The sequence below is a fragment of the Scyliorhinus canicula genome, chromosome 10 (assembly GCF_902713615.1).
Source record: "Scyliorhinus canicula chromosome 10, sScyCan1.1, whole genome shotgun sequence".
Classification (NCBI taxonomy): Eukaryota; Metazoa; Chordata; class Chondrichthyes; order Carcharhiniformes; family Scyliorhinidae; genus Scyliorhinus; species Scyliorhinus canicula.
Window position 1 is genome coordinate 109,757,736 of NC_052155.1, and position 21,969 is coordinate 109,779,704.

General features: G+C 46.0%; 1 protein-coding gene across 1 annotated transcript in view; it reads left to right on the forward strand.

Annotated features, from left to right (window-relative positions):
• The window catches only part of prex2 (phosphatidylinositol-3,4,5-trisphosphate-dependent Rac exchange factor 2), a 624,716-nt gene extending 616,421 nt beyond the window's left edge, over window positions 1-8,295 (forward strand). The window contains exon 33 of the mRNA XM_038808469.1: window positions 7,558-8,295. Coding sequence (XP_038664397.1) covers window positions 7,558-7,600 — 43 coding nt within the window. The 3' untranslated portion in view covers window positions 7,601-8,295. The remainder of the gene's footprint in view (window positions 1-7,557) is intronic.
• The last annotated feature ends 13,674 nt before the right edge of the window (window positions 8,296-21,969 follow it).

The window sequence follows — 21,969 nt, forward strand, 5'->3', positions numbered from 1 at the left end:
TTTGTGCTCGAGTCTTGTGCACACTGTGTGGCATCTTAAACTGGATCAGGCTCATCCGCACGCAAGAATTAGTAGCGTTCACCCTACACATAGCCTCGCACCACCGTCCCCAGTCTATTTCACCCCTCCCAGCTCCTCCTCCCACTTACATTGAATCTTCCTCACTTGCTCCCCAAGCAACCCGTATATATCTACAATTCAGCCCTTTCCAGGCTCGTCTGGAAGCAGCAAATGCTCCAGCAGAGTATACCATGGCAACTTGGGAGAAGCCCTCCACTCTTTTCTTATTTTCCATACCTCCCATATCTAAACCCACTCCCTTTTGGCAGCTCCAATCTTTCCCATAACTCATCCAAACCTGCAAATTGCCGTTCCAGGTACCGTTCCCTCACCTTCTTCAGCCCCACCCACCTCCACCTCTTATACATCCCATCCACCTCCCCCGGCTTAAACCTGTGGTACCAACATGATTGTGTCAACGCCGACATCTCCTCCAATTTAAAGTATCTCCTCAGTTGGTTCCTGACTGTGATTGTCGATTGCACCACCGGGCTCTCTGTGTATTTCCCCAGGGCAAATGGTAGAGGGGCCACAGCTCTCAGGCTAGATCCCCTGAAGAACTTCTCTTCCATCCTAACCCATTCTGCTACCTCCCCCCCCCCCCCCCCTCTCCACCTTACCCTCTCCACGTTTACTGCCCCGTCGTAGTGTAGCTCTTTCGGGAGTGCCGTCCCCCCTTTCTGGCTCCGCCTCTGTAGCAATGCCCTCTTTCCTTCGGCACCTTCCCCACCCATACAAATTTCAAGATTATTGCCTCTAATTTCCGAAAGAAACCCTTTGGGACAAAGATCGAGAGGGCCTGGAAGATAAACAAGAACCTTGGCAACACGTTCATTTTTATGACCCGCACTCTCCCTGCTAACGCCAGATGCAGTGTTTCCCATCTCTTAAGATCCCTTTTAATCTCTTCCACCAGCGTGGTCAAATTCCCTTGTGCGTCGTGGCTCATTCTCTTGTCACCCGAATCACTGAGTACCGAAACACTCCCCTAGCCAACTTAAATGGTAGCATCTTTAAGTTGGCCTTCAGCCCCAGCGCGTTCACCGGAAATATCTTGCTCTTCCCTACGTTCAGCCTATATCCCGAGAAGACCCCAAACCTTTCCGGTATTCCATGATCCTACCCTTACTCTCCAGTGGATCCGATACAAACAACAACAGGTCATCCGCGTATAGCGATACCCGTTGTTCACTACTCCCCCTCCCAAACACTGCCACATTGCAGACCACCTAAGGGCCATCGGCAAGGGTTCAATCGCTATCGCAAATAGCAACGGTGACAGTGGACATCCCTGTCTCTTACCTCTGTACAGCCCAAAACTCCATGAGCTAATTCAGTTTGTTTTAGACAACGAGCACACCCATGCCACCAACTTCAGTCCAAATCCATCCTACCCTAAACACCTTCTCCACATTCATGGAGTCAACAACCTCTGGCACGTCCCCCCTCTCCCTGACGGTGAAATTATCGCATTCAATGGGCAGCAGCACGGTGGCGCAGTGGGTTAGCCCTGTTGCCTCATGGCGCGAGGTCCCAGGTTCGATCCCGGCTCTGGGTCACTGTCCGTGTGGAGTTTGCACATTCTCCCCGTGTTTGCGTGGGTTTCGCCCCCACAACCCAAAAGATGTGCAAGGTAGGTGAATTGGCAACTCTAAATTGCCCCTTAATTGGAAAAAATGAATTGAGTACTCTACATTTATGTTTTAAAAATTATTGCATTCAATAGCCTCCTGATATTACTGGAGAGTTATCTGCCTTTTATGAAACCCGTTTGGTCTTCTGCCATCACCCCTGGCACATATCCCTCCATTCTTCCCGCCAGCATCTTGGCTAGCACCTTCAAGTCAGTATAAAAGAACAAAATGGGCCTATATGACCCACACTCTAACTGATCCCTGCTACTTTTTGGTATTCATAGAATTGTAGAATCATATAATTTACAGTGCTAAAGGAGGCCGTTCAGCCCATCGGGTCCGCACCGGCCCTCCGAAAGAACACCCTACCTAAACCCACAGCTCCACCCTATCCCCGTAACCCCACCTAACCCAACCTTTTATGACACTAAGGGCAATTTAGCATAGCCAATCCACCTACCTGCACATCTTTGCACAGTGGGAGGAAACTGGAGTACTCGGAGGAAACCCACGCAGACACGGGGAAAACGTGCAAACTCCGCACAGACAGTGACCCAAGCCAGGAATCGAACCTGGGACCCTGGAGCTGTGAATCAACTGTGCTAACCACTGTGCTACTGTGTTGCCCCAATGTAATCACTTCCTGCATTAATGTCTCTGGTAACTCTTCCTTCTCCACAGCTTCATTAAACATCCCCAACAAGTGCGGTGCCAAATCTGTTACAAGTGCTTTTAAAACTCCACCAGAAAGCCATCAGGCCCTGACTTCATTCCACTAACACTATAAATCACTTACCTTAGGCCCAGTGGTTCCTCCAATGCTTGCCTCCTCTCGTCCTCCTACCTCGGAAACTCCAAGCTGTCCAGGAGCCTTCCCATGTTCCCTTCCATTCCACCTTGCACCTATATTAGCTATAATCCACCTATATTACTTCTCGTCGTATCTCCGTTTATCTCCCCCAGCTCTGATACCACCTCGCCCCTCTCCGTTCTTACTTTTAAAATTGATCTCGATGCAGCCTGCCTCCTCAGTTAGTGGGCCAGCAGATGTCTCACCTTCTCCCGTATTCGTATTGCACCCCCCTCTCCTTTTTTTAAATAAATGTTTATATTCTCCATTTTCACATTTTCCTTCAAAATTTACACCCCACCCACAGACAGTAAATGGTAACAAATACAAAATCAATCCCCTTAACAATACAATGATCCCGTGGGGGGGGGTGTTACTGTTCTTATTTCTTTCTGTTCTCGTTGGTACAAATTTGTGAAAACTTGAATAAAAATTATTTTTTTTAAAAAACATCGATCCCATCCTCCCACCACCCCAAACAACGTCAATATATGCATCCAATAAAACAAACCCTCCCACGGTGGAAACAAAAAACAAGGGAGAAAAAGAAGAAAGGAGTCCGGGACCACCCATGGTCACCATAGAGTCACTTGTTTTCCAGGTCTTCCATTTTTCCTCGCATATCCGCAGATCCTTATTAATCTCCAGCACCTTCCGCATCTCCTTCCCTATCGACATAAGTTGATCACCATGCTGCAATAATGTCTCCTCCACTTCCTTCAGCACCTCACCTTGCTCCCGCACCTCCGCCACTGCGCTCGCCAACGCCGTTGTCACCGGGGAAATCGCCTCCTCCACCAGCACACTCAAAATCTCCCTCATCTCCTTCCTCATTGTCTCCATGTATTTTGTAAACTGCCTTTCGAATTCCGCAGCCATCACCTTACTTATTTCTTCAGCCGTAAGCAATGCGGCCTTCCCTGATGCTCCAGCCTCCATTTTCCTTGGTGACCCCGCGGTGACCTTTCTACTCCCCGACGAACTTTCAGCTGTTTTCACAGCCGTTTTCTTAGTGGACCTCGACATATCCCTTCCCTGTGCTTTCTCCTGGCCTTCACCGCCTTCGCTGCCCCTAGGACCGGGCGTCAATCCCCGACAATGCCGTTCCCGAACGGGAACCCTCCAACGCGCAGCTGCCTCCCGCCCGCCGTCACCGGAAGTCAGCCGTCACCGCTTCTTCAATGGCCTCGGTGAGATCTTTTCACAGTTGTTCCCTCTGCTGCTGGAATTCAGCTTTAATAAAGGCCCTCAAGTCAGCTTGAGGCCTTTAAGCTCGCCCTTCCCCCGCCTGCATGCTGGAAGAGGCTTTTGTCTTTGCTGCAGCTTCAGCCAAATCTTTCACTGTTTCTGCGGGTCTGGTAACCAAGAAACATACAAGAAACATACCATTCCTGGGGGAAAGTACTCCTCCAACATTCACCTACGCCTTTTCATCAAAATTCCACCCCGGATTGTTTAAAAAAGAGCTATTTTCTGTAACCTTGGGCAGGAGCTGCCTTGTGTGTGACCACTTACTCCATGGTCCATACCGGAAGCCTGCACCCCCCCTCTCCTTTATTGACTACCTTACTGCCTTCGCCATTGTCAGCCTATTAAACCGTCCCTGCAATCTCTTTATCTCTGCCAACAGCTCCTTTGTAGGGGCCCCTGCGTATCTCTTGTCCACCTCAACCAACTCCTCCAACAACCATCCATACTCTTCCCTCTGCCTCCTGTCTCTATGTGCTTTAAATGAGATAATCTCTCCTCTGCCTTCAGCACCTCCCAAAATGTGGCCGTTGCCACCTCCCGTTCTGGTTAGTCTCCACATACTCCTTGATCGTCGACCTCACCTTCTCACAAAAAACCTTGCCTGCCAAAAGACCCATGTCAAATCTTCATTCCAGCCTCTGCACCCGCCTCTCCATCCAACGTGGCACATGATTGGATATTACGATTCCTGCATAATTTGCCTCCACCACTCCTAACAGCACTGCCTGGCTCACCATGAAGAAATCAATTCTCGAGTATGCCTTATGTACATGGGAAAAGAAGGAGTACTCCCTCTTTCCCATGTTCCTAAACCTCCACAGGTCAACCATTCCCATTTGTTCCAAAAACACTCCCAGCTCCTTTGCCATCTTCAACCTTCCCATTGACTTGAGGCACGACCTATCCACCCTCGGCTCCATCACACTGTTGAAGTCTCTACTCATAATCAATTGGCATGTGTCTAGATTCGGAATCACACCCAGCAAATCCCTCACAAACCCCACATCATTCCAGTTTGGTGCATATACGTTGACTAGCACCACCAGCATCCTTTCCAGCACCCCAGTCATTATTATATACCTCCCTCTGGGTCCCGTACCTCCTTAGCTCCCACAAACCCCATGCTCTTATTCAGGAAAATGGCTATCTCCCGCAGCTTCGAGCCAAACCCCGCATGGAATACTTATCCCACCCATCCGTTCCTCAGCTTAATCTGATCTTAGACTCGGAGGTATGTAGGAATATCACCTCCACCTTCAAACTCTTCAGGTGTGCAAGGCCCAGGATCTCTTAATCGCTCCATTTATCCCATCGACCATTCCACTTCACAAATCGAATCGGAAGTCTACGCTTCCATTCTCATCTATCATCCACCATGATCCCCTTTTGCCTCAGCCTTTCCTAATGCCCAATACGTCCTGCCCTGTCCAATCGAGCCAAATCTGTCCTCATGCCTATGGAATTATCATTATTTAACTCCAAAATGCTAGCGTGGGACGCCAGTTTCTTGCTCTCAAACTGAATTTGAAATTCCATCATACTATGATCACTCTTCACTGGATGATTCTTAATTGTGAGGTTATTCATTAATCCCTCCTCATTACACAAAACAAAAACCAGAATAGCCTGCTTCCTGGTTGGTTCCAGAACTTATTGCTCCAAGAAACAATCTCTAATAAATTCAATGAATTATCCCTCGAGGTTACCCTTGCCAATTTGATTAATCCAGTTTATATGCATATTAAAATCACCCATGACTATTGCTGTACATTTCTTACAAGCCCCAGTATTCCCTGGTTTATACTGTGCCCCAGTGTGGGACTACTGTTTGGGACCTGTAGATTACTCCCACCTGGGTCTTTTTTCCCTTGCTATTTCTTATTTCTACCCAGATTGATTCCATGCCTTGATCTCCAGTGCCTATATCATTTCTCATTCCAGCACTGATCCCTTCCTTTACTAGTAAAGCTATGCCACTTCCTTTTCCTTTCTCTCTATCCTTCTGAAATACCGAGTACCCTTGGGTATTCAACTCCCAGACCTGGTTCCCTTGTAGCCATGTCTGAGTAATCACCACCAAATCATACCCTTTGTCTCTATTTGTGCTGTTAAATCATTAATTTTATTCCAAATGCCTCGTGCATTTAGATACAAAGCCTTTAGGTTTATTCTATTATCAAATTTTCCTATTCTTGTATACTTTCTTGGTGCAATATGACATTCCTCGTTCTGTCCCTTCCTTTTTATTTTCTGGTAACAATCAGCCTCATCAGTAACCTGCAATCCTAACTTCTCCTTTAACTTCCATTTTCTAATTTTCCATACAACTGAACCCTCCCCCCTGCAATTTAGTTCAAAGCTCTATCTACAGCCCTAGGTATGTGATTTGCCTGGACTCTGGTCCCAGCATGATTCAGGTGAAGACCATCCTACCAGAACAGCTCCCTCTTTCCCCAGTGCTGGTACCAATGTCCCATGAATTCGAACCCATGAATTCAAACCCATTTCTCCTAGTCCAAACTTTGAGAGACACATTTACCTTTTTAATCTCATTGAACCTATGCCAATTAGTTCAAGGCTCAAGTAGTAATCCAAAGGTTATTACCTTTTTGGTCTGCTTTTTAATTTAGCCCATTGCTGCTCATATTCCCTCAGCAGAACCTCTGTCCTTATTCTATCTGTACGTCAAAGTGTGGTTTCAGCTGGGAAAAGTGGTGATTAGCCCACTGGCGGTGTTGGTGGGTTTTCGCACAGTATTTTTAGCCACCTTGAATAAAAAACATTTTTGCATGGGTTTTATGCCACCTTGGTGGCAGGTGGCCGCTGGTTTATCTGCCCCACCATCAGCTGTGCACATCAATCAGCGGGGCACTCCATTTAAAGGCTGCACAGTGCTCCCCAGCCACTATTTCATGGTCAACGAGGAAAATGGCTGCGAAGACGTCAGCCCCTCGATTTTGGAGCACGCTGTCAACTTAGAGGCTCATAGCTGGCTCTCCCTCACTCCTCAACTTTCAACTGCCCTCTCTCCCCTCTGAAGAAGTGGTGGCCGGCGACAAACTGTGCACCCACCTCCAAATTCCCCGCAGAGGTGAGCTTGCTGGTTTCATGTTTTTACAAAACAGTCGTCAATGGCGCCGATGTGACATCACACCACCATGGGTGGGCATTCCAGCGCGAAGGGAGGATCGTTACAGAGAGCCCTCATAATTATGTGTGAACTGGCAGGAACAATCACTCTGGGAAATGCTGCCAGTGTAAATCCAGTTTTTGGTCTTTTGCGAGATTTTGCACCACTGTCGGCATTTCCACCCGCTGCAAATGGGGGTGCAAAATCCCGGCAACCGTTTCTAATCATCTCTCTTTAATTTACTGTGCTGTGAATATGGTCAAGGAACACAATGAGAATATTGACAGTAGAAAATCTGATATGATGTTGTGCCAAATAATAGAAAGTTTATTTATTTTCCATGAGTTAATTTATTTTCATAGCCCAGGCAAGTTGCTTTTCCCACAGTAACATTCACACTAAATTCATATTCACTGATGTTTTGTAGTTTGAGGACCAGCAAAACAGTTTATAAGGCTTGCTTTAAAATGTAGCAAAATGCACTGTGAAATATTTATTGTTGGGGGGCCTATTCATAGTCTAGTTATTGTTTACTTCATTTTAGTGTTCTGTTGCGAATGCTCAATAGACCTGTTGATCATAGATACATTGAGCCCTTTCGTTATGTAACATCTGCCATTTGTTCCTGCTAGATTGTACAAGTTATGTCAACCACCCCCTGATGGAGATGCATGAAGATTCCTGCCTCATAACCCAGGGATACCTAGGTGTAGACTTTTCAATAATAATTCAATGACCATTTCTGTTGCGGATAACAGAATGATCCGGATTTGCATACAAATTGTTGAAAGTGCTGGTAAAATGATGTGCTCACCTTTATGAACTATACCAAGATAAACCTTGGCCACTCATACAACTGGAATAGCTGTTACTTGGTTATACTGAACGGGCTCAAATTAGGGTTGCTGTTTAGTGAACCTCTTGGCTAAACTATAAAATTAATTAAAATTGCTTAGTGTAAATGTATAAAACATCATATTTTAATTAACTATCAATTTGAAAAGCAATACTCAGCTTGAACAGTTACAATTCTTTAATCCTTACCTCATATTATTAAAGTATAATTTGTTGATACTATTTTGTAAATTTGAACTGTTCACTATTTAAGATGATATCCTGCGTTGTAGCTCTCTTGTCAGGCAGAGGCACATTTACAAATGCATACTACAGTCAGATGTTGCCCTAATCAGTTTCATATTAAGAGGATGCGACAAAACTGTAATATAACCAAGGGGTTCAGATAATATTTCATATAGCACAACACAGTTTCATTTTGTCACATTAAGCTGTATTTGAGTAATAATCTTCCACCCATTCCCCGTTATGTTGTTTTATATGTGCTATAAAGTTGTCTTTAAAGTAATAAAAGATCACTGACCTACTGTTTTCTTATCTTGTGTGTGGAATACTCCATGGTAGTAATTATATCATGTGATAGTAAAGAGGGGAGATGAAAGTAATATCAGTAACTCAGAATAACATAAGACAAAGGAAGAACATAATACAATTATATTTTTGCGGGATATTAAACACAAAAAATTGACATCCTTTTAATCACATCTATATATATTCTACATTTAAATAAGTGAATATTTAAAATCCAAATTTTCACTAGACAAGATTGAAAAAAGTTTACATTTGCAAAATTAACAAAAATATTAGATAATGTTTTCTCAGTATTTTTTTAACTTATGACTAGTATAATGTGTAAACTTAGAGGTCTTTTAATAGTTGTATATTTCCTGTCCCTTACTATAGATCTCTGCCATGATCTTGGGTATGGAGGGATTTTCTTATGAGAAGTTGAGTAGGTTGGGACTGTTCAATGGAGTCTAGAAGAATGAGAGTGATCTTATTGAGACTATTGGATTCCCAAGAGGCTTGTCAGGGTAGATGCTGAGGGCTCTTCAGCCTTGTGGGAAAGGCTAGAAACAGAGGGCATTATCTTAGGGTAAGGGGTTGCCCATTTAAAACAGAGATGAGGAGGAATTTCTTCTCCAAAGGGTAAGCAACCTGTGGAATTCTTTACTGCCGAAGGCCGCAGAGGCTGGGTCATTAAACATGTTCAAAGCTGAGAGACATTTTCTTTTTTGAAAAAATATTTTATTGGCATTTTGCATTTATTATTCAAACTTTGCAGACAAATACAGAAACAACAATAATAATCAACATAGTAACAACATCAGCACAAGCATCGCAGGCTGCCCCCATGTTCAAAAAGGTGACTCCTGTTCCATCCTTTCCTTACTTTATTAACAATGGTGTGTATCACATCGTTTTTTTTAAGTGTTCTTATCGGAATTCTTAACATTTAGTGATACGTGTTACACACATCTTTACTTACGTATTTACAACTAATGCCAGGGCTCTTTATATGGTTCATAATTTATAAATACCCTGACATTAGTTTTGCTGGGGATGGAGATCCTGTCGTACCCCCCCCCCCCTTGAGTTCTGGGGAGTGGGGGGTTAAACTGGCCCGTTCTCACAGTTTGGCCCATGTGAGAGGGACCCTTGTCCCCTCCAACAGAGGGCCTCCTCCCCCCCCCCCCCCCCCCCCCAGCTCCTTCTCCTCTCTCTCTATAGGCTTCCTTTCATCCAGATGGTGTTTCCTGCCCCCACTTTTTTCCTTCCCCCCCCCCCCCCCCGCACCCCCTCTTCCCATCCTATTAATTCTACAAGAGCACCGGGAGGAAACACACGCAGACACGGGGAGAACATGAATACGCCACACAGACAGTGACCCAAGGCCGGAATTGAACCTGGGTCCCAGGCGCTGTGATGCGGCAGTGCTAACCACTGTGCTAACCTTTGCGTGAGCAAAAGAGGGAGTGTGTCCCATCTTCTTTTTATATAATATATTTTATTCCAAACACATGTAACAACAGCAAAATATAAATTCCAAAAAAAGTCACAGCCCACTGTTTGTACAATTTTTCCCTTTGAATCCCCTCCTCTCCCCCCCCCCCCCCCCCCCCCCATGATGAACAATTCCTCAATAGCGTCATGAACAACACCCGCCGCAACTCAAAGCTCTCTGCTGATCCGCTCAAATCGAACTTAATCTTTTCCAACCAGAGAAAGTCATAAGGTCCCCTAGCCAAGTCGCCACCCCCAGCAGCGTATTCATCCTCCAAATATAACAGGATCCTTCGCCAGGCAATCAGAGAGGGAAGGTCACAAATCAGCCCCCTTCCCCTCCAGAAGCTCCGGCACTTGCAACACCCCAAAGATCGCCAGCATTGGGTCGGGCTTGACCTCCTCCCCCCACTATCTTAGATAGCGTTCGAAACATCACCTCCCAGTATCTCTCAGCTTCTTGCAACTCCAGAACACATGCGCATGATTCGTTAGTCCCCGCCCACACTTCTCGCACCCATCCCTTGAAGAACCCACTCAGCTTTGCCCAAGTCATATGCACCACCTTGAACTGAATCAAGCTCATCCTCGCACAGGAGGAGATTGAGTTTACCCGCCGCATTACCTCACACCATAGCCCCCAACCTATTTCCCCCTCCAACTCCTCCCAATTACACCTGCAACGCCTGCCAGCATCAAATGCAAAATATCCCACCTCTTTAAATTCCATTATAACCTCATCCACTAACGCTGTCAAATTCCATCTGTGCATCGTGACCTACTTCACGTTAACTGAATCCCCAAATACCTGAACCTTTCTCCAGACACCTTAAATGGCAATGCCCCCAAACTGGCCTCCCACCCTGCCACATTGACCAGAAACACCTCACTCTTCCCAACATTTAACTTATACCCAAAGATGGCCAAAACCTCTTCAACAGTCCCATGATCCTGCCCATACTTACCAGCGGGTCCGACACAAACAACAACAGGTTGTTCACGTACAACAACACCCGGTCTCGGGGAGGGTGCAGAGGCCAGGATGGACGCTAGCCTCAGGTCTCTTGGTGGATGACGTGTTTTCCGAAAAGGTGCTTGCTGGCTCACTGGCCTCCTCACAACTTCTCATAATACCGCCTGAACACCTCGTTTATCTTGCCTGGCTCCGACACCACCTCCCCATTCTCTGCCCACACCGCCTGCTGCTGCAGCTGGTGGGCGAACATGCGGCTCGCCTTCTCTCTGTACTCATACTGCACTTGCCCTCTGTAGCTGCCCCACTGCCTTGCCTGTCATTAACCTATCATGCTGCCCCACTGCAACCACTTCTCTTCCAACAACTTCTTAGTGGGTGCCACCGAGTATCTTCCATCCACCTCAACTATCTCATCCAGCAGCCATTCATGTTCCTCTTTCCTCCTCCGATCCCTGTGAGCTTTCAATGTGTCCCCTCAAACCACCACCTTCAATGTCTCCCAGAATGTGGCTGCCGATACTTCCCCATTCTGATTAAACTCCACAAAATCCCCAATCACCAGTCTCACCTTTTCACAAAACACCTTATCCACCAAGAGACCTGAGTCTAGCCTCCATCCTGGCTCTGCACCCACCCCGAGACCAAGCCATCCTCCAGTCAATGTGCCACATGATCCAAAATCACAATTGCTGCATACTCCACCCCCAACACCCCCATCAGCACTGCCCGATTCAGCACAAAGATATCAATTCTAGAATACACTTTATACACGTGCAAGAAATAGGATTACCTTCACCCCCAGCAACCCCCAGGATCCCCACCTCCGCCTCCAAAGACAGAATCTGATCGCTCTGGCCGGACACGATCTTCGCCACCTAACATATCATCAGCCCTTGTGACTCGTGGCACTTCTCCACCCGATCCAGTGGCCCTCGCAGTGCTTCCTTTGACCAGTCACTGTGCATCATCTTCCTTTGTTGGTGAAATTCCTCCTTGATGAAGCTCATCAACTGCTCCATCTGGGACTTTCCCACTGACAGCGACCCTTCCCTCTCCACCATTCGCGAAAGTGTTGCTGCGCCACAGGACTCCTCCAATTCCTTAGCCAGGTTTTTAACTGTCTTTTGCCGGGTCTGGTAGCCAGTCGACATGCTAATTTTGGGGAGAACCTCTTCCCCTACATCGTCTGCACCACCTTTCTTCCAGAACTACCCCGCTAACAGGTATAAAGTGCCCAAACCAACACCATCGAGCCGGATCTGCCCTGTGTGTGCCCACTCACTCCATGGCAACCAATGGAAGTCCTCAGTGTGTCCCATCTTTGTAGGGCCCTCTTCACCATCTCTACTAGGCTGGAGAGGTTCCATTTGTGGATCCTCATCCAGGTGTGGGCCACTTGGAACCCCAGGTACCTGAACTTGATTTAGGTCACTGTAAATGAATGAAATTAAATGAAAATCGCTTATTGTCACGGGTAGGCTTCAAATGAAGTTACTGTGAAAAGCCCCTAGTCGCCACATTCCAGCACCTATTCGGGGAGGCTGTTACGGGAATCGAACCGTGCTGCTGGCCTGCTTGGTCTGCTTTCATAGCCAGCAATTTAGCCCTGTGCTAAACAGCCTCAGATGCTAGTTCTTCCAGCGTCTCCCATCCCTCTCAGAGGTTCGCCGGGAAGATTTTGCTCTTTCCCAGGTTGAGTTTGTAACCTGAGATGGCACCAAACTCCATGGGGAGTTTTTGACAAAGAGTCATCGGACTCGAAACGTTAGCTCTTTTCTCTCCCTACAGATGCTGTCAGACTTGCTGAGATTTTCCATCATTTTCCCTTTCGTTTCAGATTCCAGCATCCGCAGTAATTTGCTTTTATCCATGAGGAGTCTGGTTTTCTTTCCCATGCCAGCAGGGGGGCGGGGTTCGACATGTAGAGCACATAAAGTGAGACTATTTGCTCTCTACCCCCTCTTTGAATGCCGGCCCGCCAATCCACCGATCTTGGGGCAATGGCCAGTGGTTCGATTGCCAGTGTGAACAGGAGCGGGGATAGTGGACATCCCTGCCTCATTCCCCTGTGCAGTCAAAAGTATTCAGAGCTGGTCGTATTCGTCCATACACTCGCCATAGGGGCGCTGTACAGGAGCTTCACCCACATGGTGAACCATGTTGCAAACCCACACTGTTCAAGCACCTCATGAGGTAGCTCCATTCTACTCGATCGAAGGCTTTCTCAGAATCCAGGGTGACAATCACCTCTGGTGTCCTCTCCCAGATGGGGTCATTATTACATTCAGCAAGCGTCTGATGTTCATAATTAGCTGTCTGCCGTTGACAAACCCAATCTGATCTTCCGTAATCACTTCTGCAGTCGGCTCTCCAGTCAGTTCGCTAGTGCTTTTGCGAGGATTTTTGCGTTAGTGTTTAAGAGAGAGATGGGTCTATATGTTCCTGTGGTAATATAATCAGAGCCTAGTTTTAAGGCCGATTAAATTGGATATCCTAAATTAAAGAATTGGCATTTTAAAATCATACTGCAGTCAAACCTCGGGTTTGTTGGAATCTAAACTTGACCAAAGTCAAATACACAACCAACAGACAAACTCCAGAACATGTCTGGGCCTGTCCCATCAAAGATCATTGCACTCTACTGAGACCCAGCAGGGGATCATCGCACCCCATTGAAATGCACAGGTCTATTATTCATAGCCCGGATCCAGCAAGCAAGAAACAGCCAGCGAGAGTCACCTTTGCAAAGAGGAACCAGAGGGACTCGGGGATCGGATCTACAGCATACCAAACTGCCTTTGCGGTAGTATAATCAAACCCTGGGTGTTTATTGTATGTATAGTGGGTGATTTACAGGTTAACTATATTTAATAAAGTGTGTTCCATTATATCTGTGTCGGTACATTGTTCTCATAAATAAAGACACCAGTGTAAACTTTAATTCAGGAGCTGATTGAAGTATCTGAATTGGACAGATACAACACTCCACACAGGTCTTTTTGGGGATCAGTGAGATCGAGGCCTGGGCCAGCATGGGTGACAGGGCCCCCTTCGACAGTGAATTGTTGAACATCTCCCATAGGTGCGGGGCCAGTGCTGCTGCAAACTGTTTGTAAAAGCCTACTGGGAACCCGTCTGATCCTGGCGCTTTCCCTAACTCAATGGAATTAATGAATTCCACGATTTTGCAGAGCTCTAGCAGTGCTTCCAGCCCTTGTGTGCTGTCCTCCCCCACCAACATGTTCAGTCCGTTGAGGAACTGTTCCATCCCCGAGCCCCCCTCAGGGGGTTCAGAGGTATATAGCCCTCGGTAGAAGTTTACAAAGGTCTTGTTAACCTCTTTTGGGTCTGCTACCATCCTACCATTTCTGTCCCTAACCTGTCCTATCTTTTTCGCAGTTGCCTGTTTTCTCAGTGAGCAATCAGTGGCATACACAGCTGCATGGCTGCCTTGCAGATCGCAGCAATGGTGTTCTGGGTCCGTCCACCCCGACCCCACAGCCCACCTGACCACCCTCCGCTATTCCCCCCAGCCCTGGCAGAAGCCCTCCAGCCAATGCACGATTGTCAGCAAACTATCGCGATGTTGGTCACTTTCTGTGCCCCCTCTCCCTCAGCAGCCACGGCGCCTGTCACATGATTTTTAAAAGCACAAGTGAACCTAGCCCTCGGGATTTCGCCGCAGTGAAAGCAGAGAATCCCGGAGGCCCCTGAGAATACTGGGTCAGGCCCGCTAATGGTATGCCAAGGGTATTTACGTACGAGTGGAACGCATTGACGCCTCTGTCAGCCACCAGAGAATTGTGATTTGGCGTGAAACCAGTGCCCGCCACGATTTTGGCATCAAAACTGATTCTCCGCCCAATCATGTTTCCTGATTCCGGTGTCAGCCGACGGAGAATCCAGTCCCAGGTTTTTAAAACTGTTTCTGAAGGTAGAAGAAATGGTTTGTACAAGCTCCTCCTCCATTGATTGACAGACATTTTGTTTTGAAATGGAAAGGGATATCTGCAGTGGAGATGGAAACTTTTGTTATCACAGCTGTTCCATTAAGAATGCGTGGCTGGGTTTCAAATGCTTCAGCTCAGCAGGTGGTCTTATTGATCTAAGAATTATTGACATTTTATGAGACCATGATGTGGTGACCACATCAATGGCTGTGAGGACATTGTAAGTCCTGGGTAGTTGGGGACATGGCAGGGCTGTGGTATTGTCAGGTTGGCATTGCCAGGGGTCAGTGTAAGCCTGGCACTGCCAAAGGGCATGGCCTGAAAGGGGGAGAATACAAAGGGTGGAGCCTGGAAGGAGGGGAATTAAGGGGCTGGGGCATGACAGGGGTGGGACATAAACAGGGGCATAGCTGGGTGTGGCTCATTGGGAGTAGTCTGCTTCTACTGATGATTGCGGGTGCAGCTTGACGGAGACTCATTGAGAGGACCCCAATGCCAGCAATCCTTGTGAGGGTGTTGGGAGAGGGCATTGATGTCGGCGAGGGTGATGCTGGGGGGAGCATAAAGCACCCATGCCGGTGATGGTAGTGGTGTGGGGGCCTTTACTGTTACTTAAAATGGATGCCCCAATCTCTGTGAAGCTGTGCTTGCCGCATGTTTAGGCCTCACCCCCTCAGTGCTGGTGCAAAAGTCACTCCCCTCCAAAAAAATTCCAAGTGTGGGTGGATTACAATCTGGATCACGCAGTGTTTCCCAACGGAGACCACACTTGGAAATTTTGGGGAGAATTGTCTTTGATGTGGTTCCTTGTTCATTTACAAACCAAATAGGCACATGAAGGATTACAATCTTATTTCCTTTGGATATTTAGGCCAGTATCAATGATAGTGAATTTGAATTCAGGTTTTTCTTAGATCTTTGGAGGTTTTCTGGTTATCCAGTGATTTTAAAATAATTCTCATTACTATTGTATGGCCACCGAGAAGTGTACAGGAGGGAGGGCACTGGGGGAGGGGCTGACAGGCCGGACACCCCGGTTCCATGGGTTGACCTTTCCACCGTGACTGGGTGGCCGGGGGGGGGGGGGGGGGGGGGGTCATCGGGAGAAAGTCAAAGTTTGGGTTGAAGTTGCTGGAGAAGGTGTAAGTCTGTGTTCCCGTGTCCTTGTACATGGGTGATAAGATGGAATGAGGTAGATCCTTGGTGAGCCACTGTTCATTGAAGGTGGAGGGATCGAATGTTTGTGGAAAAGAAAGCATTCAAGTGCGCTGCTTTGTCTTGGATGGTGTCGAGCTTCATTAGTGGAGCTCATCCAGGCAAATGGGGAGATTTTTTGTTATATTCCTGACTTGTGTCTTGTACATGGTGGACAGGCTTTGGGGGGTCAGGAGGTGAGTTACTCGCCGTAGAATTCCTAGCCCTTGACCTACCCTGGTAGCCACAGTATTGATATGACTAGTCCAGTTCAATTTCTGATCAATGGTAACCCCCAGGATGTTGATTGTCGGGATTGAGCAATGGTAATGCCAATGAATGTCAAGGTGCGATGGTTAGATCCTCTCTTGTAGGAGATGGTCATTGCTTGGCATTTGTGTGGTGCAAATGTTACTTGACACTTGTCAGCCCAAGCCTGGATATTGTCTAGGTCTTGTTGCATTTGGATATGGACTGCTTCAATATCTGAGGATTCGCAAATGGTGCTGAACTTTGTGCAGTCATCAGCAAACATTTGCCCTTCTAAACTCATGATGGAAGGGAGGTCAATGATGAAGCAGCTGAAGGTGGTTGGGCCTAGGACACTACTAGGATGAATTACATGAATATGAGGAGCATGGACAGAGTAGATAGTTAGAAGCTTTTTCCCAAGGTGGAAGAGTCATAGGTTTAAGGTGTGAGGGGCAAAGTTTAGAGGAGATGTGTGAGGGAAGTTTTTTTACACAGAGGATAGTGGGTGTCTGGAACTTGCTGCCGGAGATGGTGTTGGAAGCAGGTATAATAGGGATGTTTAAGTGCCATCTTGACAGTTACATGAATAGGATGGGAATAGAGGAATACAGACCCCGGAAGTGTAGGAGGTTTTACTGGCAGCATGGTCGGCACAGGTTTGGTGGGGAGAAGGGTTAGTGTTAGGGTTCCAGTACTGTAATTTTCTTTGTTATTTATACACTGGGTGACTAGCTATGGAAGATTCATGGAGGGCATAGAAGTGGCATGGGGTGGCAAAGGGGAATGTGAGGTGGCATAGGTGAATGTGAGAGGCTAAGGAGTGGCATCACAGAATGTAGTGTGGCCTGGGGTAGGTACGGGGTGAGAGGTGAGGTTTTGGGGTGCCTTTAAACAATGATGAGAGCTTTCCAATGTATTCCAAGTTTGAAAAGATGGAAGTCTCTCATAAAGTCACACATAGATTGGGTGTGCAAGCTGCACATGTGCACAGGCCAGGTTTTCCCAAGCCCAGACATAGATCTGGCTCATTAAGGCTAATGTTAATCAGATTTACCTGGAAGGAAACAATTGGGATCAGATAGCCGTCTGTTTTACACACCGCTGCATTTTACCTGCCATTGAAACCAATAGTAAAATAGATGGTCAATGCGACCGTGTCCATTTGCTGCCAGACAGGTTAGTTTCAAATTAGCCCTGTTATATCTCAGGAATACTTGCTGCTAAGTTTTTTACATATGAATGCACATTAGGACCGGATTTCAGATAAACACTCTTTTGAAAAATATTTTTATTGGAATTTTTGCACCAAATACCAGGACGTAGGGCAGCACGGTTGCCTCACGGCGCCGAGGTCCCAGGTTCGATCCCGGCTCTGGGTCACTGTCCGTGTGGAGTTTGCACATTCTCCCCGTGTTTGCGTGGGTTTCACCCCCACAACCTAAAGATGTGCAGGGTCGGTGGATTGGCCACACTAAATTGCCCCTTAATTGGAAAAAATTAATTAGATACTCAAAATTTTTTTTTAAATTAAAAAATATCAGGACTTATGGGTGGCATGGTGGCGCAGTGGTTAGCCTCATCGCATGGAGGACCCGGATTCGATCCTGGTCCCGGGTCACCGTCCGTGTGGAGTTTCCACATTCTTCCCATGTCTGCAGGGGTCTCACCCATAAAATAACTCAAAAGACATGCAGGGTAGGTGGATTGGCCACACTAAATTAATTGGAAAAAATTAATTGGGTACTCTCAATTTATTTTTAGAAATTCAGAACTTTGCAGGACAAAAATACCCAATTATAACAACCAAAACAATAACAACACCAACACAAATATCACAAGTTGCCACTGCGTCTGTGACATTAATCCCAGTACTATAATTTCCTTATATTATTTACACAAGTGTGAATCATGTATTTTTTAAATTCTTATTGGGCTTTTTAACATTTAGTTATCAGAATGATACACAACGTTACATTCGTATTACAATTACCACCAGGGATCTTGTTTATAATTACATTTGTTTTGCTGGGGGAGGGGAGGTCCTGTTTCCCCCCTTCAGTTCTCGAGGGAGATTAGGATGGTCCACCTTCCTGGTTTGACAGGTGTGGGAGCGATCCGTGTCCCCTCCTGCGAATGGCCTTCCTCCTCGTTTCTCCTCTGCTGTACACGAGCTCTCTTTCATCCCGATGGTGCTCCTTGCATCCCCCTTCCTATCCCCACTTCCTATTCCTCCAACCCCCCCCCCCCCCCCCCCAACCTCCCTTCCTATCTGATCCCCCCTTCCCTAGTTAGTTGCTGTTTGCGAACAGGTCTGCAAAGAGGTTTGTGAACTTCTTCCACATGTCGTGGATTCTCTCCTCAGATCCCCTTCGCGAGAATTTTGTTTTTTCTAGTTTCCGGAACTTGGGAACCACTCAAGGCCCTGGGTGGAACTGCCGACTTCCAACCTAGCAGAAGTCTCCGCCTGGCGATCAGCGAGGCGAAAGCCAGGGCGTCTGCACTCTTCCTTGTTCAGAGCTCTGGATGCTCTACATCCCAAAGACCGCCACAGATGGGCATGGCTCCATCTTGATCCCCACAATCCTGGACATGGCCTCGAAAAAGGCCATCCAGAACTCCCTGAGTCTGTGACAGGACCAGAGCATGTGGGTGTGGCTGGCCGGGTCCCCCTGACACAGCTCGCACTTATCCTCCACCGCCGTGAAGAAACCACTCATACATGTCATATACAGTGCGCTCTGTGCACCACCTTGACCTGCATCACGCTTAGCCTGGCACACGAGGAGGTGGAGCTGATCCAGTGCAGATCTAGAGTGCTCCCCCTATCGCCATGCCCAACTCCTTCTTCCATTTCTATCTGGTCTTGTCCAGTGGGGTCCTGATCTTTTCTATGAGTCGTATGTAGATGTTGCCACATGTCGTCCCCTAACCAGTTCAGCCTTACCACTGTGTCCAGAAATGAGTGTCCGGGTCTCTGGGGAATGCTTTTGTCTCCTTGTGTAGAATATCAGGCAGCTTCAGGTACATGAGCTTGTTCCCTTTCAGGAGTTGGAGCCTCTTTGAGAATTCCCCCAGGTCGCCAGTCTATTGCCAGACATTGTGTACATGTCCTTCACTATCAGTGTCCCTCTGCCCTTCCTCCACGTCACAAATGTGGCATCCATCCTCGCTGGTGTGAACCTATTATTGTTGAAGCCGGGGGCCTCTAGGTACACCTCGCGAAGCTTGAAATGGCGCCTCAACTGATTCCATGTCCTTAGTATGGCCACTTACATTCTGCAATGCCGGTTGTGGCCCATCGATCCTGATTTGGCACAGAGCAGTGAGCCTCCAATTAGCATGCAGCACTGAGGCAGAACTTCTTCCTGGAGACAAACAGGAGTTCTCCCTCATCTGATTGAAAGGACCGTCATCTGAAAAATTGATGTTGGGAAAGTCAGCCTAGTGGAGGTGGGCTCACCCCTCAAGTTGACAGTGGGATGTGGGGAGCCCAACCTCAGTTTGAAGTCCAACCCTAAATGGCAAGTGTTTGTGATTTCTTTATAGATTATTTAGAGTCAGAGTTTATTTATGCTTTGCCATGTAAAGTAAAATACAACTTGCATATCCACACTAAAGCAAAATATGTTTAGTACGGCCTATAAAATAGAGAATCCAATTTTCTTTAACGATTTTGTTTCTTTAATCTTTAGTAGAATATTATAATTTTTAAAACTCTGCAGTGTGGTTGTGAGTAAATTCAGCTGGTTAACTTTAGTGTCATGTTTGCATTATTTGGATAAAGCTACAAAGATAACTTATTCTGGAAATTGGTAATGGTTCTGAATCTTATGAGCTTTACATTTAAAATGGTAGCTTGCTCTCTCGTAGTGTCTTAACCTGGTGGCACTAAATGTGGGTGTACCATTAATGCATTTCTTACTCTATGTGTATATAATATTAACATTTTGGTCTTTTGGCATGACATCAATTTTAAGTATCTTTTTCTTCACTGAGAAAATTGTACACAGTTGTCTCTGCACCTTTTTGAAAGGATATCTTATTTGTACTGTCATGTGAGACAGTAGAAGTGGGTGTTTAAGAAATGTAGCTTTAAGAAATGGAGCTGCTCACATTATTGGTGTGATGTCAGAGTGTGGGAGGAGCTTAGCTCTACTTCTGCTTTTTAGTTTCAGTTTGAGAAAAAGCTTGGGTGTGTGTGTTTTTCAGTGAGCTGCATCTGAAGTTAAGACAGAGCAGCTGTACTGCTGTTCTCTGCCATCCAAAGACTATCTATGGATCATTTTATGAACCCAGAATTGTAAAAGGTCTCAGTATTGAATGTAAATCCAATGTGCTCCTGTTTGAAGTTTTGTTAAGTATTTTGGATGTTAAAAGGACAGCTTACAGGGTTACTTAGGGTTGTAGATTTTTGGGGTCGTATTTGAACTAATGGTTGCTTAGATGTTCACTGTTTGTTTTAAAAAAGGTTAACTTGAGTTCATAGAATAAATATTGTTTTGTTTTTAAAAATACTTTTCCATTTCTGCTGTACGACACCTGTAGAGTGGGCCATGTGCTCCCCATACCACAATCATACATGGAGTTTGAAAGGCATAAACAGAGTAATTTTGATAGGTGGATAAGGGCTTTGAAAATAGACCAAACGTATGAAGTTCCCAGAGAAATTATACTTTTGGAGGAGTTTAGAAGTTCAATTTCTGATGTAGTAAGAACTCACGAGGAAGAGCAGAGGGTTAAAACTGTGAGATTAGCAGCAGAAATGGCAGATGATTAGGAATTAGTTCATAAATCAAAGTTTGGTTTCCAACATCAGTTTCAGCCTGTGAGGGATTAAAACTGGGGACATGAGAAATACTCAAGTGGTAAAGGTAAAGGTAATTTGATGGGAAATAATAAGGAGAGTGTACCTCAGACTAAAAAAGAAATCCAGGTGTGGAAAAGAAATGAAAAGTTTCAAATGTTTTCACTGTAATAAACTGGGGCATGTAAAGTCACAGTGTTGGCGGTTGAAGAAAAGCACTGGGAAGGCTGATATGGTAAAACAGGATAAGACAGTGGGATTTGTTAGAGTGGGAAAAGAAAGCCCAAGTGAAGTGAAGGAGGTGCAAAAGATTGTACAGCCTGATCAAGAGGTGATTGATAAGAAGGTGCCAGATCTCTTTAAAGAAGTTACTTGTGTGGGTAAAGGTTACTCATGTGTATCAGGAGGAGCAGGTAAATAAGTCACAATTTTAAGAGATACAAGAGCTGGTCAATCTTTAATGGTAAGAGATGAGGAGTTTTGTAGTTTGGGAAGAATGTTGCCAGAAAAGGTAGTAATATGTGGAATTCAGGGTGAGAGGAGTAGTGTTCCATTATATTAGGTAAGGTTGGAAAGTCCAGTGAAGAGTGGCGAAGTGGTAATAGGAGTAATAGAGAAACTATCTTGTCCAGGAATACAGTTTATCTTAGGTAATGATATAGCTAGATCACAGGTGGGAGTGATGCCTACTGTGGTGGATAAGCCAGTTGAAAATCAGATAACTGAAGTGTTGAAGGACAAATATCCTGGGATTTTTCTGGATTGTGTAGTAATAAGATCACAAAGTCACAGGTTAAGACAAGAGGAGAAATCAAAGAACGAAGATGAAGTTGAAGTGCAATTATCAGAAACAAGTTTTGATCAGATGGTTGAAAAAGAACAAGAACAAGTGGAGGATGAGGCGGATATTTTTAGTTCAGGAAAATTGGCGGGGTTACAACAGAAAGATGTAGAAATAAAATGGATGTATCAGAAAGCATACACGGAAGAGGAATCTGAGTGTATACCA